The sequence below is a fragment of the Anabrus simplex genome, chromosome 12, assembly GCF_040414725.1.
Source record: "Anabrus simplex isolate iqAnaSimp1 chromosome 12, ASM4041472v1, whole genome shotgun sequence".
NCBI lineage: Eukaryota > Metazoa > Arthropoda > Insecta > Orthoptera > Tettigoniidae > Anabrus > Anabrus simplex.
The window spans coordinates 11,034,097-11,059,388 of record NC_090276.1 but is presented as its reverse complement, the minus strand read 5'-3'; the positions used below and the strand labels follow the sequence as shown (position 1 = coordinate 11,059,388).

Genomic DNA, 25,292 nt, shown 5'->3' with positions numbered 1-25,292 from the left:
ACGGAAGATGTGCCCATAAAACACCGATCTTCTAAGTGATCAAATATTTCCGATTATACCTGAAGATGGCCACAAAAGGGCCGAAACATGTCAATTTTAATATAATCATTATGATTAAATATTGAATATGTGGAACTGTATAGTAAATTCTTTTTAGCGTATATCGCAAGTGAAATTTTTAAAAGTTACTATTTTCTCAGCTACACAGAGAAACATCGAATCTTGGATATGTTTTTAGGCTTAAAAGACGAAATAATTTCCATAAACAATAAAATTCTGGACAATGGATGATATGGTAGAACGACGCCATTCTGGTGGACAGAATCTCGGTAGTGCTGCAAAGAAGAAATAAATACAGGTAAACCCCGTTATACGCGGAATCGTTACCCGCGATTTCGCATATACGCGATTTTGGTTTTAAGTCTAGTGCTGTCATCTGTTAATAGTATGTGGAAGCTGTAATGCCGAACCTGTGTGCCGTACATTACGTCGCGCGCAAGCGCATCTCTAGCGATAGTTGAATATTAAGATGGCGATTGATATTGTTGAAGACGCATGGACTGGCGTTACGTAGGAAACTGTAGCCTGATGCTGTGTCAGTGCTGATCAGTGACGTCACCGGTGCAACGAGAAATTACGGACATGACACGGCAGATTTGATTCACTGATGTCGGTGAAGAGAATGTGTGTGACCTCCTTAAGTCTCATTCTGAAGATCCGAGCAACGAAGATTTGATCATTTTGAGTGAGAATAGTAATAAAGAAGAAACAGAAGTTGAGAAAGTTCAGCCTCTTAGGAAGCTGACAGCGAAGGAAATGGCCGAGCCCTTCACAATAGTCGACGCTGTAATGGCAATTTTCGAAGAACATAATCCTGAAGAAGTAAGGAGTGCAATACCTATTTAGGGTACATAGATGGACTTAATGAAATTATTATAGTTTATGATTGTATGTTTCAGTGTTAAATTTTGCATTAAAATGCGTTTCAGAAACATGATAATTTTCTTGTAAAAAAAAAATAAGAATCTCTGTTATTTTAAACGTAATATATGAGTAAACGGAAACCTAACCCTATATTTTAACATAAACTGACTCTCGATTTACGCGAATTCGGTACGCGCGGCTATTCCGCGGAACGTAACTATCGCGTAGGACGAGGTCTACCTGTACATCATTGCGAGAAAATAAAATATCACCTGCTATTGGTCCGGGGCGCATGATTTTATGTACAGTAAATACGTTTCTCTTCCTTCCGCAGTGTTCAGAATTTTAATTAATGTTTTAAAATTGCTGCCACTTTTTATAGGTACAATACGTCCAGCATCTTCCAAAAGCATGTCTTTGCGTCCACCAAGATGGCGTTCTTCCACTCCGCTTCTTAAACACGGATAGTCAGAGGGACACCAAACATAACCTTGTTGAATTATTTCTCCGCCTGGTTGCAGCACCGTACTTCAGTACTCATCTACACAAAAACTAGCATCTCTACATTCCCAGTAGCGGTTTGTGACATTTTACTCTGGCAGGGCTGTGCCGCCATCTCTTCCCCCTCCCGAATCGGCACAGTTTTCATTAACCAGCACCACGATACTTTTAGATGAATAATAATTGTACCTCGCGGTACACCCTTATGCTGCAATTTTAAATCTTGCGCCAATAAATCCTCTACAGGAGAAACCCTGAACTTTAAAAACCGGATCCATTCATTGGTTTTCTCAGAAGATGTCACTACCGTGAATTTTGTGATCATAAAGTTGTCAGTACTGTGTGAATTTTAACTTGTTTTGTTTTCCAATGATCAAGAAGTGTGGACATTCTCTTATAGATGTCTCTACAAAAAAAAAAAAAAACTATGACCATGCACCCTGTTGCGAAGTGGAAGAACTTTATTTGAAGAAATTTTGTATTCATAAGTTTGTTCTTTACTAAATTTCGTTCTTTCATTTGTGGGTTGGCAATATTAAACTTTTCTTTCCGCCAATTTTGAACTTAGCCAATCCAGAATTTCTGTAATTAATTTTTGACCAATCGTGTCTTTCTTCTTCGATTTTGATGTGTAACTGTAAGCTACCCAATAAACGCCTGTGGGTATGTCTTCATTATTCATGAAAGGTCTAGAAACTTCCCCGAGGGTATAAAAACTGCTGATTTTCCTGTCTCTCGGCCACTCGAACAACATCTAGCATAGTGTATGGAAGTGTAGCAGGAGGCGGGAAGCGCCCCTTTCATCAGGCAGCTGCTCTTCAACAAGGTAATGGCCGCTTAACATCTTTATTTCTTGCTAGCTCAGCGCGGGGAAGGTCCGAAATCTTTACTATGTAACCTATCTCTTAAACATGTAGAATTCTGTAATAACTTCATATATCTTTAACTGTAAATCGGGGATAGAGAGTGCTTTACCCTCTCGAGCTCCCCTTCATTTCGGATTAGAGGTGACTACGTTTTCGTAACCGATTTTCCACTCTTCCTTAATGTGTTGAATTTATTCTGTATACGAGTCACCTCCACAGTTTGGGAATAGCCCCTGTTTCATCGGCCTAGTGCCTTTTAGGTTTTAAAATGTGTATTTAGGAGTGCAAGTTCTCGCCTCCATTCATTTTGTATTTTGGGCCATTAACTTAACCTTTTCTTTTTCTGTTAAGGCCCAGTAGATTGGGTACAAGATACCCCTGTTTCTTCGTAAGTGTGCTGGAGGGCAGTTAATAGTAAAGTCCGTTGTGGCCTTTGGTAGGCTCAGAATATCGAGAGCGGGTCAGCTCTTTTATTTATGGTAAATGTGCCTCTAGGAGGCTTGTTACTGCTAGGTGGGAGCAAGTGCTCCATGTAATTAGGGGATTTCTGCCCTTTGGTAATTGGTGTTTGTGAGCTGAGAGCTCAGAAATTGTAAAAATTAGGGCTTGTGGCCCAGATTGTTAAATCGTCTCTAAATCTTGGCTTTCCTGGTCTTGTACCTGATTTGACTTCTTGTTATTTTTTTAAAGTTTCAAATTCTATGTGAAAATTGTTAAGTTTTGCCATTTTCGAAAATATAACCTTTAATGCAATTTTAATTCATATCTTGGCTTTGTAGTTAGACCCATTCCAGTCCGCATCTTCTTTCACCTCTGCATTCCACGGGTAACCCCGTAACAATAATAATAATAATAATAATAATAATAATAATAATAATAATAATAATAATAATCCGATGACACTGGCTTGCACTACAACATTAATTCACTACACTACAATGGCATTCATACACACACATTAACAGCTATTGAAATCCCAACTACTATGGCACTGCCCTGTTTCACACATAACAATCATACGTAATAAAAATAATAATGACATTCATGAAAACAAATGAACAGTGCACTCCGGAATTTCTCTCTGCTTGCTCAAATTTCAAAGCAGGACAGCGTATTTAACAATTTGATCACACTACAAAGAGTGTCGTCACGTTATAGTTACATTTTGAATCTTTATTGTAGCTTCTTTATAGGACTGAATCGTTTAAATTGTCAGTATAATGGAATTCATTGTTTTGTAAAATGTTTTAGAATTAATCTCTAACATGAGGCGTGGCGGAAAGAGCCTAGGTACATTGTAAAGTTGTTGGCGATATTGCTGAGGGCTCTGTCGTTCAGCGCTTACACCCGCCTGCACTATTCCTTCCCCTAAAAAGCCATATTGTCCTTCCAGGCTCCTCCCACACCCCGCACACTTGCTAACTCTAGGGACCTACTGAGGGCTCTGCCGTTCAGCGCTTACACCCGCCTGCACTATTCCTTCCCCTAGAAAGCCATATTGTCCTTCCAGGCTCCTCCCACACGCCGCACACTTGCTAACTCTAGGGACGTACGGAGGGCTCACCTATCGCAGTCCGAGCGCTTCAAGACTAAAGACAGCAGCCACGGTCGGAAAGCATTTACCATTTCCTTCAAAATAGAAAAACAAAATGCTTACAGCCAAAATAATAAAGATAGCATTGTATAACTTAATGTCACACCACATAAATTCGACTTCATTACATTTGCCCATCTCTTTATATAATCAATGACAGGGTGAAATAGCGTTACATGTTTTTGAAAAGGCGGCGGGGCGGCGCCCAAAAGCCCTTCATGCACGAACCGCCACTGACCATAATATGTTTTCTTTTTCCACATAGTTTATAAGTGTATATACACTAGTGTCCAAAAGTTAAGAATAAGTTACGAGTAAGCAGGGCAACAGGAAATAGATCGCAAATCGCACGACAGATGCACCTACCAACCTTACGTGTTCACTCTGTATAGGAAAGGAGTGTTCCCTGCTTTGTTAGCGGCATAACCGCAAGGTAAACACAGCCAGTGCCTGCGCCCCATATTCCCTCAGTCGTGTTTGCCCTGTTATAGTGTGTAGAGTGTAACGTGACAACATAATGGCACAAAATCACCATTTGGACGGCGTTTAGAATACTCAGGTCAGACACAGACCGAAGTCGCCGTATCCTTGTATGTTCCACGAAGTGTCCTTTCCAGGCTTTGGAGACGATTTTGAGACACAGGAGATGTTAGTCGTAGGCCAAGGGTAACCACTCCCCAGCAGGACCGATATTTGGCCTTAACCGCCCGACGAAATCGGAGTGCACCTGGTAGACAATTGTCGGTGGAGCTTGCAGCCGTCTCAGGGGTTGCCGTTTCCCTGCAAACTGTGTACCGGAGGCTCAGAACAGCAGGGCTGTTTGCCCGACGTCCAGCGGTGTGCGTCCCGCTCACTCCAGCACAGAGACGGGCCCGTTTACTGTGGAGCCGTCAACATCGAAACTGGAGGCATGTGCTCTTCACAGATGAAGCCGCTTCAGTTTGCAGAACGATTCCCGACGCACATTAATCGGGAGAGGACCGGGTAACCGATACAACTACAGGAACATCGTGGAACGGGACCAGTATGGTGGTGGTGGCGGCATCATGTTGAATGGCCGTACGGACCTGCACATCTTCATAGGTGGTTCGAAGAACTCTGTTAACGTTCGGAGATACAGGGATGAGATACTGAGACCGCATGTTCGACTCTTCAGAGGTGCGGTTAGTCCAGACTTCCTCTTAATGGACGATAGTGCCCGCCCGCACCGCGCTGCTCTGGTGGATGAATTTCTGACTGGGGAAGACATTCATCGCATGGAATGGCCAGCGAGGTCTTCGGATCTGAATCCTATAGAACATGCCTGGGATTCATTGAGGAGGCGAATTACATCCCGTCAGCCTACACCAAGGACCCTCCAAAACCTTCGCATTGCCCTTTCGACTGTCGCAAGAGCTCTTGGACCATCTGACAGAGAGCATGCCACGTCACTACGAAGCATGTGTGGCAGTTAGAGGTCACCATACACCCTACTAACAGCATATTTCTTTTGTGGAAGACATTGACAAGTTTTGCTGGTTGTTGTCAAAGGTGTACCTCAGCTATCAGAACCTTTCTGATAGTGTTTTTTTGGACTAGTTGTGTGGCATATGATGCGTGATTCAGCTTCCATTTGTTCAGCAATCCGTCTGACATTCCTATCACGTGGTATGGCGTCGTTTACTGATTATGCTTAACTTATGGACACTAGTGTATTAAAAATTTGTTTCGGTGGACTGAAGAACCTAACAGTTATATAATAATGGAGACAAAACTAAAAAAACAAAATGACTTCAGATGTCACAAAAAAACAGCAATCCAAAATCCAATTCATAGCACTCTGGTCTACATAAACTTTCGAGATGATGTTGCTACATCCTACAGGACAGAATTGCTGAAGACTTACCCGGTGGGCGATGCGGCCTTGGATTCGCGGCCGATGGCGGTGAGCTGTCTCGAGGGCGAGGACTGGTGTGGGCTCTGCGACAAACTCTCAGGGCTCACGATCACGGCGCTGGGGCTGGCCGGGGACGGCAGTTGTGGCTGCTGAGGCGGCAGCTCTCCCTGCTGCCAGCTGAAAACACGACCACCTGAGTAGATATTCCAACAGAGCATGCACCGCTAGCTCCCACTGCTCCACAGCCACTCACTACGCCCTTCTTAAGTCTGTTGTACAAGATCAAATGTTTGTCCAATTCAAAACTTCACAAGAATATTAAATACTTCACAAGTTTACTTGTCAAATCATTGCAGTACTTGAGAAGTCGTCAAAAGTCTCGAAAGTGAATAAGAACATGTTCTAATCATCGAGCTAGAATAATATGCCTGACATCAGCGCTCACTGCGGAGGCAAGTTCGTAAAAGGCAGCCATGTTTAAGGTTTTCAAAACAAAACGTGTTTGGCGCGAGAACTTTGATGATGTGACATGGAGATCGTGCGTGGCGGTTTAACATCGTGAGTTTTAAGAAGTGAAAAGTTAGATTCTCGCCTCCAGGAGAGTGCTCAGCGTACGGCTGCACTAATAGGAGTAAGGTGATTGATATTGTTAGCTTTTTTCAGACTTATCCTAAGTGATGATTTCTTGGTACCTGTTTATCTTTGTTCTTAAAAGTTAATTTGTGTTGCCATCTGGTGTTGGTGTATGATTCAATGAAGTTTGATATTCAGGTTCTTTCGATCTATTTGCTACCGAGCTCGATAGCTGCAGTCGCTTAATTGCGGTCAGTATCCAGTATTCGGGAGATAGTGGGTTCGAACGCCGCTGTCGGCAGCCCTGCAGATTGTTTTCCGTGGTTTTTCATTTTCACACCACTCCTAGCTCTTTCCTGTCCCATCGTCGCCGTAAAACCTATCTGTGTCGGTGGGATGTTAAGTAACTTGTAAAAAATAAAAAAATTCTATTTGCTATTTGCTTTACGTCGCACCGACACAGATAGGTTTTACGGCGACAATGGGATAGGAAAGGGCTAGGAGTGGGAAGGAAGCGGAAGTAAGGTACAGCCCCAGCATTTGCCTGGTGTGAAAATGGAAAACCACGGAAATCCATCTTCAGGGCTGCCGACAGTGGGGTTCGAACTTACTATCTTCCGGATGCAAGCTCACAGCTGCGCGACCCTAACCGCACGGCCAACTCGCCCGGTGTTATTTCTTTCTTTCTTTCCATTTTTCTTTCTTTCTTTCTTTCCATAATGGTCCTGAAGTCTTGTCTTGTGCTTGGACATTGATTTGATGTAGACCTATTTCAGTCAAACGTACACCAAGCATGGTAAATACAGTAACTTACAGGAGTTCGTGAAATTTATGAGGTCTTCATTGTACACCGAGCGAGTTGGCCGTGCGGTTAGAGGCGCGCAGCTGTGAGCTTACTTTCGGGAGACAGCGGGTTTGAATCCCACCATCAGCAGCCCTGAAGATTTTTCCGTGGTTTCCTATTTTCGCATCAGGCTAATGCTGGGGCTGCACCTTAATTAAAGCCACGGCCGCTTCCTTCTCACTCGTATCCCTTTCCTATCCCATCGTCGCCATATGGCCTACCTTCCGTCGCCGAAAATCTTCGATAAATAAATAAATAAATAAATAAATAAATAAATAAATAAATAAATAAATAAATAAATAAATAAATAAATAAATAAATAAATAAATCCATTATAATGGTACTCATGGGATGCAATACGTTTAAAAATATGATTAGAATGAGATTGTAACCTAACGTAGGTTCCTTTCATTTTAAGGATTTCCTTTATAAATACTCATGTATGTCCATTTTTATTGCAATTTATGGGTAATCAAAGCAGCCAATCAGGGTAAGGCTCGTGTTTCCATTTCGTGGGCTATACGTATGTCATTGTATGACGATTCCCCTTGCATCCTTTTCGAACTAGCCTACAATCAGCTGATCGTGGTGTTGGATGAAGTGGCGCTATTCGCATTATCAATGCTTTAAGCTTTCGGCTAATGGTCTTTAATTTTGCACCAGTGATTTTATAATGCGTGTTTTCAATATTTTTCGTCATTGGACAGCCACACAGGCAGAGGATACCGTGCGTGTATTCTTCGTCTACGTGCCCCACCCACAGGTTTATTTTTCTGATTTGTCCAGCCCTGGCAGAAGAGGTTAGACCATTTCTCTAGGAGTTTTTATTGTGCCGTAGTTGGTAATGAAAGCTATCTGTGTTGAATTATGGGAGTGACAAGGGATATTGTATCTTGTTTTACATCAAACTTTTATCGTAAATATACGCAGTCGCGGCCCAGTTAATACAATCCTGAAATACCACAATAACAAATACACTGTCTTCAGTGGTTTATCTAAACATGAAATTACGAATTGAATCATTTCACGTCCCATTCAACAACACATGTTCACGGCTACCTTTGAACTTATCAACCAGCACCAATTGTCGCATTACTTTTATTTCTATTCGTTCTTGCTCAATGGATCTATAATTTATGCTTATCACGCGAAGTTTTCTTTTTTAGAATTTGTTTTACGTCCGCACCGACACAGATAGCTCTTATGGCGACGATAGGATAGGAAAGGGCTAGGAGTGGGAAGGAATCGGCCGTGGCCTTAATTAAGGTACTGCCTGGTGTGAAAATGGGAAACCACGGAAAAGCATCTTCAGGTCTGCCAACAGTGGAGTTCGAACTCACTATCTTCCGGATGCGAGCTCACGGCCAACTCGCTCGGTACGCGAAGGTTCGTCTGGACGTTTTAACGCATGCCAAGCAGTAAATATGTGAAGATTTCGTCGGACTTTGTTCGTTGGTTCAAAACAGCTGACGTCTCCAACCCGTTGGTAGTCGAAATTAACTCATCACGTTTCAAAGTAGTTGCCAACCGCGCATGCGGAAATGGACGATAAATCGAACTAACGAACAAACTTGCACCATCAGTAGAAAGAGTTCGTCTTGAATTGGTTGAAAGATGATGGAAGTTGATGTAGATCAGGGCCATCCAAACAGTGCTCCACGAGCGCTTTGAGGAAAGGTAGTGGTGGGAGGAGCTTGGCTGGCTGAGCGAGCTCGATACACCAGGAGGGAATCTGTGCAAAAGTCGCCAAGCTTAAAGACGTAATGGGAACAATTGTACGAATGGTAAATTGTTCTTCGCTCCCATGGACTCACGCACCGTCAATTCAAAGAGTACCGGGCGAGTTGGCCGTGCGGTTAGTGCAGACAGTGCTTGAACTGCAGTGCAATGTTCGTCTTAAAGACCGCTTTCTAATGTCACGAAGTTTAGAAGAATTTTACAGCGGCTTTCCGCAAGAAGAATACCCTGAAGAATACCCCCTTTTGTAAAAACATGCATGTAAAGTTCTGTCAATGTTCGGCTCAGCGTACATTTGCGATCGTTTCTTTTCTGTTCTTAAGCTTAGCAAAAGTTAACATCGTGCAACGATGAGTGATATAAACTTGCGTAATTGTTTAAGAATATTGGTAAAATTTTGTTCAATTTTCCTCTCAGATATGTTCAAATTTCAGTTTTGAATAAATCACATTACTGTATTCCTTACTTATTATTATTATTATTATTAATAATAATAATAATAATAATAATGTTATTTGATTTACGTCCCACTAACTACTTTTTCGGTCTTCGGAGACGCCAAGGTGTCGGGATTTAGTCCCGCGGGAGTTCTTTTACGTGCCAGTAAATCTACAAGGTACGTAGAATACAAGGTAGGGATCACGAGAGAGGTGCGCAGTGGCAAAGCAGAGCTGTGACGTCACGCAGGACCCTCGCGTTGAATCTGCTCTGAATGAGATAGAGGTAGTTCGAATAAGAATCGCTGTACGCAGAAGCTAGGTGCTAATAATACGCGGTAGTAACATATCTGTAGTGTATAAGAACCCGTGTGTATTTATTTTATGAGATAAAACGTAAAAAGCAGTAACAGTGTACACTTTTCAGTATGTTTTGTCATGCCATTGCAGGTTGCTCAAATCATAGCAGGCACGCGAAGGAACGAAACATACACTTTCATGTATTCCCTAAAACCACTGACGTAAATAAATGGTGACAGAAGTAATCAAGACATTATCGAAAGCTATCTTTCTCAGCTTTGTGGGTTCGGAAGGCTTTATGACGATCCGCTTCCGACAGCTGTGACGCGAAAGGTGAAATCATTGCTTCTAGCCTCAATGCTGCCGAGGCGATAAGAATTTCCAACTGTTCTCTGAAAGATTATGAAATATTACGCCCAAATATGTACTGATGAACTCGATCAAAACTCGGATATCGTGTGCCAGTCTAAGGCCAGCGTTGAGCCCACAGCATCCTATTTTTTATCGGAGGGTGAGCAAGGGTTCGTTAAAGCCCTTGAAGATCTAGGAAAACAGCTCGAGGACAGTCGTGAAACCAAGGACCTGCTTGAAGACTTCACTGGCTATATAGCTTTTAGGATAAAGAAGAAGAACCTCGATATAGAAAGTAATTACGGAGAGAAGACAGGTCAAACTACAAGGGGTAGAAATTAAATTTCAAAAAGAGTCCCACTTTTTTTTCAATTTGCTTTACGTCGCACCGACACAGATAGGTCTTACGGCGACGATGGAACAGTAAAGGGCTAAGAGTGAGAAGGAAGCGTCCGTGGCCTTAATTAAGGTACAACCCCAGCATTTGCTTGGTGTGAAAATGGGAAACCACGGAAAAAACATCTTCAGGGCTGCCGACAGTTTGGTTCGAACCCAATCTCCCGAATACTGGATACTGGCCGCACTTAAGCGACTACAGCTATCGAGCTCGGTAGTTTCAATTTTACCACGGGAAAGAACTGAAAGAGGGTTCTAACATAATCACAAACCTTACGGATATCCTGAAAAAGAAATTCCCCGAAATTTATGAGCTTGCAAGTTGCTTCGTGAGAAGCCGTTCTTTTATTCGAATGGACGCTTTAAACAAAAGTAAGACAATGAAGAGACCGGGTTTCAGTTAATACAACACCGATAAAGAAAGAAGAAAAGCAAAGAAATTCCACTGATGCTATGGATAAGTGTCTTTGATATTCTTTTTGTTTTAATATCAGCATTATTCTTTGTGTATAACATACCTGTTTTTTTATGAAAGGCAGTTTATTGTGTTGTATATGAAACCAGTGCTAAGAATGTTAATATACAGGCTCATTAATATGGCCTACCTAATGTTAACGTGGAATTTTTCATTTCCTGGCACTTGGAGGAGAACTTTTACTGTACTGTCTATACTGTTTGTGTTGTGGACAGTTTCCTAACATTTGCTGTTTGTGTTGTTGACAGTGTATATAGTTTCCCAATACTGCTTGTAACAACGGACATATTTCTTGCAGTCATCAAGCTTTAATGTTCGAGTCTGTAACAATTAGAGTCCCTTGTTATTGTTATCATAGGTGTTGAGAACATGAACATATGGAATGGCCATTCCACTGCAATCACAGTCTTAGCATTGTTACAACCTTTTATACAGATCGAAATACTTCAGAATCGCTGCTGGATACGCACTGTATTCGATCTCCTATTATTACTCTACTGCAATAGTGGAGTGGAATGCATTTTTTTAGGTGATGTTAAAATATCAATGAAGTTCTCTTATCTCTAACTTGTGGCTAAAACAGAATAGCTTACAGCAGTGTCTTAGCCTACTTCATACAAAAGACAAGGCGCTGAGGGTTCATGTTCACGTCATCGACGGCCAGGCGTGGTGGGGAGACCTGCGCGTGATCCCTACCTTTTACTCTAACTACCTTGGTAAATCTACCGACACGAGGCTGACGTATTTGAGCACCTTCAAATACCACCGGACTGAGCCAGGATCGAACCTGCGACGTTGGGGTCAGAAGGCCAGCGCCTTAACCGTCTGAGCCACTCAGCCCGGCTATTCCTTACTTAACACTTGATTTCGTTTCCTGCATATTCCATACATTGGAGTACATTTCGATTTGTATATGCGGTACATTTGTTATGGCAAACCAGCCCTATCAATATGACGTCAAGAAACCCACAAAAGCCGTCGGACACACGGTCAGCGCGGTACGAACGTCTGTCTCAGGTCTCCTCGCATCGGGCGAGTTGGCCGTGCGCGGCTGTGAGCTTGCATCCGGGAGATAGTAGGTTCGAATCCCACTATCGGCAGCCCTGAAGATGGTTTTCCGTGGTTTCCCATTTTCACACCAGGCAAATGCTGGGGCTGTACCTTAATTAAGGCCACGGCCGCTTCCTTCCAACTCCTAGGCCTTTCCTATCCCATCGTCGCCATAAGACCTATCTGTGTCGGAGCGACGTAAAGACCCTAGCAAAAAAAAAAAAAAAAAAAAAAAAGGTCTCCTCGCTGCTACACTGTACTGGTGGTAGGGAAAGGAACGCTAGTCTGACTGCCAAGTGCTCCCCGAACGCGGGTGTGCTCTCGGAGCGCAATTGCTGGATGGCTCTGATGTAGATATTCCACTGCCTCCTCGATCATACTCTGTTATACTTCCCTAACACACAGTGTGACTAAAGGGCGAATGCTGTGAGTAGTGGCCCAAACAGGTGGGAGCTGATGTGGGAGTCACGCGGTGAGTATAAGCACGACCACGGCACGCTAGAAAGAGAGACAAGAGATACACACACCATTCCTGCATCTTGACCACATGCACGCCCCTCCAGATGCAGCCAAGAGAGGCAGGCGCCCACGGCCAAGAGTGGACGCAGCGTCCCTCGAGCTTAACAAAGTGCACTCCGCGCCACACGGGACAGCCACTGCAAACAACACACGGCATTAGCACCATGCAGCCTGTCTTACTGCGGACATAGGACTTCATTTACCACAAACGTAGAACGTCAATGATTTTACAACAGGTATGAAATTTCATGCCATAGCCATATGTAAATAAACATCCAATTTCCATTTGAAAAATCCACAGTTCTTGTCCTTCGGACAAGCAACTGAGCACTGAAAATGTTCGTTCACGAAATGTGGAAAAGCGAACTTTAAGACATGAAGGAGAAGTAAGCTTACTATGTACACAATATTCATTACTATAATTATATGCAAACATCTTTTGTCAGACGTGTTTGAAGCTTTTCTTTTCTTTTCAGACGACTTAGATTGCTTCACGAACACCTCACTAGAAATTGGTGTCCATATACTGTTTATACGATGGAATTCTCGTTCTGGTTGTTCTTGCTGATGAGGTTTACGTTACTTCTGATTATGACTCCAGTCCTGTTCACGCAACGTTAGTACCATGGAGCCCCACTTGCACTGGCAACAGCTACGCGCGGTATTACTGTTTATTTCTCGCAGACGACGTGACCTTGCGCTGCACAAGGCTGCCAACCTGTCTACTTAGGAACTAGACCATTCGTATGGATAGGTTATGGTAGAACCTCTGTTAAATAACTCTGTTACTCTTACTTTGTACTTCTGGCACGATAAATAAATAAATAAATGGTAGAACCTGGACAAGGCCATTGGTCTGGACAGGTTAGGGTAGGGTCTGGACAAGGCCATTGGTATGGATTGGTTAGGGTAGGGTCTGGACAAGGCCACTGGTCTGGATAGGTTACGGTAGGGCCTGGACAAGACCATTTTGGTCTGGATTGGTTATGGTAGAGCCTGGACAAGGCCATTGGTCTGGACAGGTTAGGGTAGGGCCTGAACAAGGCCATTTTGGTCTGGATTGGTTATGGTAGAGCCTGGACAAGGCCATTGGTCTGGATAGGTTACGGTAGGGCCTGAACAAGGCCACTGGTCTGGATAGGTTATGGTAGGACCTGGACAAGGCCATTTTGGTCTGGATTGGTTATGGTAGGGCCTGGACAAAACCATTGGTCTGGATAGGTTATGGTAGGACCTGGACAAGGCCATTTTGGTCTGGATTGGTTATGGTAGGGCCTGGACAAGGCCATTGGTCTGGATAGGTTATGGTAGGACCTGGACAAGGCCATTGGTCTGGATAGGTTATGGTAGGGCCTGGACAAGGCCATGGTCTGGATAGGTTATGGTAGGACCTGGACAAGGCCATTGGTCTGGATACGTTAGGGTAGGGCCTGGACAAGACCATTGGTCTGGATAGGTTATGGTAGAACCTGGACAAGGCCATTGGTCTGGACAGGTTAGGGTAGGGTCTGGACAAGGCCATTGGTATGGATTGGTTAGGGTAGGGTCTGGACAAGGCCATTGGTCTGGATAGGTTAGGGTAGGGTCTGGACAAGACCATTGGTCTGAATAGGTTATGGTAGGACCTGGACAAGGCTATTTTGGTCTGGATTGGTTACGGTAGGGCCTGGACAAGACCATTGGTCTGGATAGGTTATGGTAGGACCTGGACAAGGCCATTTTGGTCTGGATTGGTTACGGTAGGGCCTGGACAAGACCATTGGTCTGGATAGGTTATGGTAGGACCTGGACAAGGCCATTTTGGTCTGGATTGGTTAGGGTAGGGCCTGGACAAGGCCACTGGTCTGGATTGGTTAGGGTAGGGCCTGGACAAGGCCACTGGTCTGGATTGGTTAGGGTAGGGCCTAGACAAGGTCAATGGTCTGGATTGGTTAGGGTAGGGCCTAGACAAGGTCAATGGTCTGGATTGGTTAGGGTAGGGCTTGGACAAGACCACGGAAAACCATCTTCAGGGCTGCCGACATTGGAGCTCGAAACCACTATCTCCCGATTACACAGGCTTTATTAGCTGTGGTTTTTTTTACTCCGCGGGTTGCCAATGCTATGTACTTCTGATAATTGATGGGAATTACGTCAGAGTCAGCCAATAGTAATGCGAGTACCCATTCCAGCAATGGAACATCGCGTGCACTATTCTTCGTTAGGTCATAAAAGAAAATGACTTCTGGTGGCGCGCTGGCGGGTCCCTGCACATGGCAATGAGCACATCTCTCCTCTAAAAGGAATTCCGTGTAAGTTTTGCATGCTTTCTACTTCATCAGCCCGGTACAGAACTTGCATGAATAGGTCTGGAATTTCACCCTATCACGACATATTTATCCGAACGACCACTCGGTCCTTGTTCATCACTTTAAGTAGTCCTGCCCCATGGCTAAATGGTTAGCGTGCTGGCCTTTGGTCACAGGGGTCCCGCGTTCGATTCCCGGCAGGGTCGGAATTTTAACTATCATTGGTTAATTCCGCTGGCACGGAGGCTGGATGTATGTGTCCTCTTCATCATCATTTCATCCTCATCACGACGCGCAGATCAAAAGACCTGCACCTGGCGAGCCGAACTTGTCCTCGGACACTCCCGGCATTAAAGCCGTACGCCACTTCATTTCATTTCACCACTTTAAGTTTTTCCACTTTTCTAACTTATTATCTGCAACCAAACGACGTTTTACGAGTTGGCGGCATAATGGCGCACGAGATACTCATGTGACTCGTTGTTAGATAACATAACTCAAACCGGAAACTCATTGGTTGACTAACTCTACCACTAGGAACGCTATTGTCCCATCATACATGATCCCCTTTAAATCGAACTGGAGACCTTAGTTTTGCGAAATTCAAAAATCTGGCTCATAAATGATTTAAAAAGGATCATTATATTTATAGAAATATTTAAAATGTGCTTCGGATAATAACTGTGGAACAAGTTCATTTTTAAAAGTTGCCCTTTCTTACGCGTTTTCCGTGAATAACATTTGGACTGGATATGATTTCCAAAATTTTCTTTTTACATTTGATAGAGTACTCCAAAACATGCGTTTCGACACCTTCACTATTTCTCTACCTCCAATACTTTAGTCACAATGATATTGTATAACTCCCTCGCAGGTAGCCTACACTTTCCTCACAAACAATTCAACCTACAGATATAATCCCCCTGTGGGGTGGGGGCGGTAGAATAACACCCACGGTATCCCCTGCCTGTCGTAAGAGGCGACTAAAAGGGGCCTCAGGGGCTCTGAACTTTGGAGCGTGGGCTGGCGACCACGGGGCCCTTAGCTGAGTCCCGGCATTGCTTCCACTTACTTGTGCCTGGCTCCTCACTTTCATCTATCCTATCCGACCTCTCTTGGTCAACTTTTGTTCTTTTTCGACCCCGACGCTATTAGGTTTGCGAGGGCTAGGGAGTCTTTCATTTTCACGCCCTTCGTGGCCCTTGTCTTTCTTTGGCCGATATCTTCATTTTTCGAAGTGTCGGATCCCTTCTAATTTTCCTTCTAATTTGCCAAGTTGTACTTCCTCTTAAAACAATAATCACCACCACCACCACCACTACAGATATAATATTTGTTGTGGGTATCTACACGGTTTTTAGCTCCGTGGGAGGTGAATTATATCTTCTATATATATAAAAATGAATATTTGTTTGTCTGCGATGGTTTAGGAAGTGGTTTGAACGAAATTTGATGGTTAGGGGGTAAGAAGGCATTAAGAAAAACGGGGGGGAAGGGAAGTAAACCGCATGACAACTCTGATCAGTGGGTTGCCTAACCAACAGTATGTAAAGATACCGATGCGTTTCTTAAAAGTTATTTTCTTCTTTTCTTCTTCCGTAAACGGTAGATATAAAAAGTCCAAGTTCAGTCCCCGTGGTATAGGGGCGAGAAGGAGTTAAGAAAGAAAATGTCGAAAATGACAGAGATTACGGGTGAATGCGTGTGTATGTTTCAGGATAGCTCTCAACCAAACATGATACTCATATGAGTTACTGTTTAGTAAAGAAAACAGTAGGGTAAGATACCCCTATGGGCGGGGGTTGAAAGGGAGTGAAATATTAAAATAATACAAAACGACAAATATTAAAAGTGAAAAAGATGTATGTTAATAAATATAGTAGCTGCCTCTGTGGATCAGCGGTAGAGTGACGGCCTCCGGATCCCAAGATAGCGGGTTCAAACCCGGCAGAGGTAGTCGGATTTTTGAAGGGCGGAAAAAAGTCCATTCGACACTCCATGTCGTACGATGTCGGCATGTAAAAAATCTCTGGCGACACATTTGGTTTTTACCCGACAAAATTCATTACATATCAGCCATAGACGCCCAAGAGAGTTTCGGTTTACTCGATCTGCCATCTAGTGGGGGCCTAGAGTAAAACGGAACGTCGAAATTGACGAGCAGACAGCCAGATGGCGTCAAATCGAAATGTCTGCACACGGTAGCTGAGGCCATACGATTATTATTATTATTATTATTATTATTATTATTATTATTATTATTATTATTATTATTATTATTATTATTATTATTGTTATTATAAATATAGTTTTTATTTTGCATTTAATTAAACGGTTTGGAAACATGTAACGCGGTTGTTGAATTAATAAACGTGGGCGATGATTAAAGTTAAGTCTCACATTCCAGGAGCATACAATACTCAGCGCTGTTTTTTAAGCAACTTTAGGCTACATCAGTGCAGACGTGTGCCCCTTAAGAGTTCGTGACGGAAAATGAATTTATTAAGAATAGGTAATCCATCTTACAACAAAATTATTATGCATTAATAATAATAATAATAATAATAATAATAATAATAATAATAATAATGTTTTTGTTTGGGTTATCAGTCCACAGACTGGTTTGATGTAGCTGTCCATGCCACCCTACCTGTGATAACCTTTTCATTTCGACGTAATGTCTACATCTACTCTAATCTGCTTGTTATATTCACACGACTATGGAATTAAAGGTAGATTATTAAAATCAATCAAAGGCATTTATGTTGACAATTGGGCTGCAGTGAGAATTGATGGTAGAATGAGTTCTTGGTTCAGAGTACTTACAGGAGTTAGACAAGGCTGTAATCTTTCACCTTTGCTGTTCGTAGCTTACATGGATCATCTACTGAAAGGTATAAAATGGCAGGGAGGGATTCAGTTAGGTGAAAATGTAGTAAGCAGTCTGGCCTATGCTGACGACTTGGTCTTAATGGCAGATTGTGCCGAAAGCCTGCAGTCTAATATCTTGGAACTTGAAAATAGGTGCAATGAGTATGGTATGAAAATTAGCCTCTCGAAGACTAAATTGATGTCAGTAGGTAAGAAATTCAACAGAATTGAATGTCAGATTGGTGATACAAAGCTAGAACAGGTCGATAATTTCAAGTATTTAGGTTGTGTGTTCTCCCAGGATGGTAATATAGTAAGTGAGATTGAATCAAGGTGTAGTAAAGCTAATGCAGTGAGCTCGCAGTTGCGATCAGCAGTATTCTGTAAGAAGGAAGTCAGCTCCCAGACGAAACTATCTTTACATCGGTCTGTTTTCAGACCAACTTTGCTTTACGGGAGCGAAAGCTGGGTGGACTCAGAATATCTTATTCATATGTTAGAAGTAACAGACATGAAAGTAGCGAGAATGATTGCTGGTACAAACAGGTGGGAACTATGGCAGGAGGGTACTCGGAATGAGGAGATAAAGGCTAATTTAGGAATGAACTCGATGGATGAAGCTGTACGCATAAACCGGCTTCGATGGTGGGGTCATGTGAGGCGAATGGAGGAGGATAGGTTACCTAGGAGAATAATGGACTCTATTATGGAGGGTAAGAGAAGTAGAGGTAGACCAAGACGACGATGGTTAGACTCGGTTTCTAACGATTTAAAGATAAGAGGTATAGAACTAAATGAAGCTACAACACTAGTTGCAAATCGAGGATTGTGGCGACGTTTAGTAAATTCTGAGAGGCTTGCAGACTGAACGCTGAAAGGCATAACAGTCTATAATGATAATGTATGTATGGTCTACCTCTACGGTTCTTACCACCTAAACTTCCCTCAAAAACGAAGTGAACAAGTCCTGGGTGTCTCAAGATGTGTCCTATCATTCTATCTCTTCTTCTCGTCAAATTTAACCAAATCGATTCAGTATCTCTTCATTTGAGATTCGATCTACCCATTTCACCTTGAGCATTCTTATGTAACACCACATTTCAAAAGCTTCTATTCTCTTTCTCTCTGAGCTAATTATCTTCCACCGGGCGAGTTGGCCGTGCGGTTAAGGGGGCGCGGATGTGAGCTTGCATCCGGGAGATAGTGGGTTCGGCAGCCGTGAAGATGGTTTTCTGTGGTTTCCCATTTCCACACCAGGCAAATACTGGGGCTGTTCCTTAATTAAGGCCGCGGCCGCTTCCTTCCCACTCCTAGGCTTTCCTAATAAAAATTATTGTTATTAGTATGATTATTTTATTATTATTATTATGCATGACCGGTACTTAAATTAAATGGTCACCTTTGCCGGTGGAAATACGTAGTTTTGCAGACATCTACCGCTTGCGATGGAACAATTTCTAACTTATCGTTGATTTGTCCTAATGAAGACATTCTAGGCATGTTTTTTGTCCCATTATAATTGTTTAAGCTAGAACATTAATAAATCACAAGGTGAAACATTGCAAAGAACCGAATCCCATATTCTCGCATGGACAACTTCATGTTGCTTTCTCTAGACTAAAATGCCTTTCTAATATTTTTGTATCTATCGAGAAAAGCAAAAAAACAAACCGACAAGGAGAACGTATAGTTACTTCTAATGTTGTTTAAGTGTTGTAAAGTACTATCTCCGAGAACTTCTGTGAGCGTTGAATAAACGTTTGTGAAAAATTGATTCGAGGAAATTATAATCTAAATATATTGTACCGGGAACGCCGCTACGAGAGAAGTCCGAAGTATGTTTGTTGAACTTCGCGCGAGGTGGAAGGTAGGCAGCCCGCCGAACGCAGTGACGTACCCAGCGAGTGACGTGGCCGCCGTAAGCCAGCTATTCGTGCCATATATGGTAATGTTCCAGCTTACCCTCAAAAGTACATTTTGCGCTACTTTATCGCTATTTCGACACTGCCATCTTAAGAACCTTTACGATGGACGTCATCTGTCAAGATTTCAAGAAAATCCGCCGAGTATCATAGGAGTTATAAGGGTAGATAATACCCGGGTTCTAGACACTTCCATGCGAACGTGTATAAAAGGAGGACCACCCTACCTACGAATTCAGTATCTGTCACTCCGCCGTCTCTGTGACACGGGTGACAGGAGGAGTATTGTGTGTGTCGAACTTCTAGTTGACAGTCTGCGAAATCCAAGTAGGCCTATTGGAACTTCGATATTTTCTCGAAGTGTTGTGTCGGGACTTTATCATATTCTTGAAGTGCCTGATGGGGACTTTGTTATTTTCTGCGAGCATCGTGTTGGAACTTTGTCATATTGACACATTGGAACTTTGTTATTTTTTCGTGTGTCGTGATTGAACTTTGATATTTTCTTAAAGTGCCATATAAGAACTTTGTTATTTTTCTGAAGCGTCTCATTGGAACTTAGTTATTTTCGCCAAGTGTCGCGGTAAGACTTTATTATTTTCTTAAGGTGACATACTGGAACATTGTCATCGGTACTTTATTTTCTTCGAGTGTCGTGTTGGGACTTTAGTATTTTGACACATCGGAACTTTGTTATTTCTACACATTGGAACTTTGTTATTTTTTGAAGTGCCACATAGGGACTTACTTATTCGACGACGATTGAAAGGACTTTGAATTTTCACGAGTGTTGTGTACCACACTGAACTTACGTTTCGAACTTATTCCAACTTGTATTTTGTGAATCAATTTCTGGAACATTGAAATTTTCCGAGCGTGTAAGATGAACTTGTGCCCTACCAACGTAAACTTTGTGAACGATATGACCTGTTTTCCCAAGTTCCTCATTGAATTTACGTCTTGTAAACACTGTGAAACTTAGGGGACGTTCAACATTACGTTTAATTGTGAAATATGCAATACTTTCCAAGTGCTGCACTGCGACTTGTGTTTTAATTCTTATCCTCATTAAAGACTGTGACAATTCAGAATACGCATGTCGCGTTCCCAGAAAGCCTAGAACTTTCCAGTAGTTTGAGTGAATCCATAATTTATGAAGTCAGACTTTTTCTTTCAAATATTAGTTTCTTTAATGGCTATTCACTTCGCCTATCGACGGAACAGGACAGTTTCCGAGTGCTATTTATTCAGCCAATGTGTTTTAAATCTTCAGAACTATGCATTTAGAACTGTAGTGACAGTAATCCTCTAGAATATTCTGACTTACAGTAAGCTTGTGTTATGAACTTGCATTTCTATCTGTACAAAGTCAAAATCATCTTGTTTTTCGAGTGATTATTCCAGAACGTTTTGATTTAATATCCAGAGTGCAGTAACAATCATTAAAAGGTCATATCTGTTCAGACAGTGCCATGAATGTGTGGAGTGCCGTGCAGAAAACTCAAGTGTGAATTACGTCCCAAATCGAACCCTGGAACGTGTGCAAATCTTCGAGACATTCCAGAACGTCGAGGCATTCCAGAACCTCGAGACATTCCAGAACTCCTCATCCGAGCAGGCGTGGTCCCTGCCCAGGCGATGTCCAGCGCCATCCCAGGACTTGGAGGTACCGACCAGCCACGACACTTCCATGCTGCTGTACGAAGGTGATATGAACTTGCTTTTGATGATCAATAAACTCAGTTTATGAAAAGAATCTCTAAAATTGATAACTATACCCCTCTCTGTACCAACTCCAATGATAAAGCCACTCCCTAGGATAAGATCCATGCTCGTTAATTTAATATCAAGCGCCTTAAAGATATGAACACTTTTTTTTTTGCTAGGGGCTTTACGTCGCGCCGACACAGATAGGTCTTATGGCGACGATGGGAGAAGAAAGGCCTGTGTGCCACTAACCGCACGACCAGCTCGCACGGTTATCAGCCTAATAGTCTGATCCAGATATTAAAGCCTCATTTGATTCCATATTCATCGATGTCCAAGGGATCGAACACTGCACTGATTCTGCAACGTTGTAAGAGCTAATATAATCATGGCTACAGTATGAAACTTCACATCTGAAAATACTTACACTCTACAGACTAAAACAACCATCTACTGGCAAGACATGGTATACTACACTAAGTAAGGAGAGGTGAATAAACTATTAAATACACATCTTGTTAGTAAATATGTTATGAATAACCACATAAATAACTCACTGGCATGGGTAAAAGGACGAATATATTGTACATTAATTACACCACTAACTATGAATTCAGTATTCTTTTTTTCTGGTCAGCTAGTTGGGAGCAAGGAAGCTTGAGTTGCAATGTGAATCCAAGTCCACTATACGCCTGCAGAACGAACAAATGACCGATCGCCTAGCAGTGCCGAGAAATGCCGAGTGGATTGCAGTCAGTGTTACTGTAGCAGAGGTGCCAACTATTACGGATTTCACCTCACGATTACGAAGTTACGGTCAAAGGGGAAATTATTACGGAAAAGCTGACATTATCACGAAAAAATAATTTTCGACGGAAACAAAAGAAAAGGAAAAATGTTGAGTCCTTTCGAGCCTTTCTCCTAAATCGACTTTATTTCAATGCTTGTGAGTTGGCAACGATCGTGACTTCCTTTTGCTGCCCATAAGCGTTGTAAAATTCATTGTGAATGAAGGAGCTCAGGCGCTGCCCTTCTCCACTACAAATCCTACAGTAATGTTGTATTTGCTGTGTTAAGTGTACCTGACAGTTATGTCATCACAGTTGGAAGGATGCTTCAAGAACAACTACACTGAAAAGCAGCTGCTGCGTGAGAAACAAGCTACAAGGAATGTTTTATCACAGAACCAACAGGCTGCGTGCAAATGTTATTGTGTAACATGATATACTTTTGGATAGATTGCTAGAGGGAAGGGCAAAAGGGGTGTCATTATCAAGAAGGAAGGCGTATGCTTTGAACATTAAATTTTTCTCGAGGCCGGAGGGCGATTACTGATAATCCACTTCAAAGTTGGCACCTCTGCTGCAGCTACTTGCTATGGTGCGATATGGTCAGCTTGGGAGTCCGTGTCCCAATCACCAATCATCTGCATGTGGTGCTGCCGCCCAGCTAGCAGATTCCCTATCAATTGTTTGCCTAGATTTTTTCTGAAATATGTTCAAAGAACTTCGAAATTTATCGAACATTTCCCTTGATAATGTATTCCAATACTATTTGCTTTACATCACAGCGACACAGACAGGTCTTATGGTGACGATGGGATAGCAAAGGGGTAGGAATGGGAAGGAAGCGACCGTGGCCTTAATTAAGGTACAGCCCCAGCAGCATTTGCCTGTTTTGAAAATGGGAAACTACGGAAAACCATTTTCAGGGCTGCCGACAGTGGGGTTCGAACCCACTACCTTAAATCCCTCACTCCTCGTCCTATAAATGAATATTTGCCAGAATTTTCCCTCTTGAATTCCAACTTCATCTTCCCTACATTTAAAAGCCCCGCTCATGCTTTTTTGTCTACTAATGTCATTCCAGGCCATCTCTCCAATGACAGCTCGGAACATACCACATAGTTCCAAGTCTTCCCAGCCTGAAGTTTGTTAACATTTTAGTAACACTACTCCTAAATACTCTCATAACCAGCGCTACGATCTTGATGACATGCCATCTTTTAAGGCGACACTCCGGAGATAAACATCGGAAAAATACCAAGACATTCAAATTTTTCACTTTTTACGTCCTTTTGAGATATTTGTTGGCTAAACGGTAAGTCGTATCGCAAAACGGATGGCAGAATCTCTGTTCAATTTGGAGTGATCTACAACTTTGGTGCGATTACTTTTTGTCGTATCTCTCTCCATTATACGTTAGATTTGGCGGTATTTCTGGATTGTTCGTAAATTTGGTGATTTTTACACTATATTTCATTGTTTGACACACTTATAGGAAAGATAGAGTCATCAAGTTTGGTACGCACCTTGAGACAACCGAAGGCCATATGTGAACCAAATTTCATGATTCTAGCTTATACACAAGTATGCAACAAATAATGTAAAGTTTTTTTTTTTTTTTTTTTTTTTTTTTTTGCTATTTGCTTTACGTCGCACCAACACAGATATGTCTTGCGGCGACGATGGGATAGGAAAAGCCTAGGAATTGGAAGGAAACGGCCGTGGCCTTCATTAAGGTACAGCCCCGGCATTTGCCTGGTGTGAAAATGGGAAACCACGGAAAACCATCTTCAGGGCTGCCGACAGTGGGGCTCGAACCCACTATCCCCCGATTACTGGATACTGGCCGCACTTTAGCGACTGCAGCTATCGAGCTCGGTGTAAAGAGTTAAAAATGTACTCTAGTTTCACCCTATACAAAGTTTCGAACTCAGTTCAACCCATAAATATCGGAGGTACGAGAAAATGTTTCAGAATGAAATATATAGAACGATAAAGGAGGCGTCTAATGGCGCAAACCGTTTGTCAATATGATGTACCGTTTTGGAGTAGTGAATCTCGAAGTGGAGGTCTGCACTTTAATAAATTTAATGAAATCTCAATACCGGCGTGTAAATTAATTTATGTAGAAATCCGTAGCGAATCACGGGCACATTTGCTAGTATATGTCCTGCAATTTGTGCCGTACAATCTTGTTACACTCTGTATACTGTCCGTGTTAGTAAGCTAGGAACGTGAAATTCTCTTTGTGTTGTCAACATTCCATTTTTTCGGTATAAAGTGGTTTATATACGTTTCAAATAGAACTCGCTACATTTCTGGAGTGTATATGCGAAGTTCCTACCTCGTCATCAGCTGAGTGTTCCGAGCCACCGGCCAACTTTTCGGCACTTTGGTGCGCTACAAATCACCTGATTTGTCGGCCCCACAGTCAGCCTGACCAAATCAGGTGTTGTCAACACTTTCCTGAACAGAACACACACATCATGCCTCCCGTTTTATCGAAACGCTGAAAGGTTGGGATCGCGTCTGTAGCATCGTTAACAAATTTCAGAAAAGGAAAGAAAAATGTGGGCAAACAAATGGCTGGGGAAAGGAACTAAATTTAATCACATGGTGTTACTAAAAGAACTGCATTCTGATAACTTCCGTAATTATTTGAGAACTAGCTGCAGTATATATCATATAGCACGTGCGAAGTTCCCTAATTCCCCAGCTACTTCCCGCCAATATTCAAGCAGACTGTTTCACTCGGGACGCAAGTAGAAATCCCATTTATCGGAGATGAGTGGCAGCAGAAGACACAAAGCACATCACAAGAATGCTCAATATAATGTCATTGTCGATCAGTTTTATGGGCTTTCGATATTGTAAGACCCCCTGTGGGTGGGGGACGCAAACGAAGAATACACCCACGGTATCCCCTGCCTGTCGTAAGAGGCGACTAAAAGGGGCGACCAAGGGATGATTGGATTAGAACCATGAAACTACTTGTGTTTAGTACCACCACGCGGGGAACACCATGGGTCGCTATTACTTGCGCGTAGTAGCGCTATGTTAGGTACCAAATAGGTTTTTAATTAGTAGCAATTAGGAGCACCGTGTGGTCAGGCTTTTACGGTACCTGTGATTAGTAGCACTATATGAGCGACACCAGGGTTCTGGCTTGCCTATGATTAGTACCCACTATATAAGGAACACCACGGGATAGTACGATTCCCTGTGGTTAGTACACTTATGAGTTGAAAACCATAGGTTTGCGTTGCCTGTAAATGG

General features: G+C 42.6%; 1 protein-coding gene across 1 annotated transcript in view; it reads right to left on the bottom strand.

Moving 5' to 3' along the window:
- The window catches only part of LOC136884398 (proton channel OtopLc-like), a 136,059-nt gene that overhangs the window by 67,100 nt on the left and 43,667 nt on the right, over positions 1 to 25,292 (bottom strand). The window contains exon 2 of the mRNA XM_068229880.1: positions 5,799 to 5,938. Within this exon, the coding sequence (XP_068085981.1) occupies positions 5,799 to 5,938 (140 nt within the window). The remainder of the gene's footprint in view (positions 1 to 5,798; positions 5,939 to 25,292) is intronic.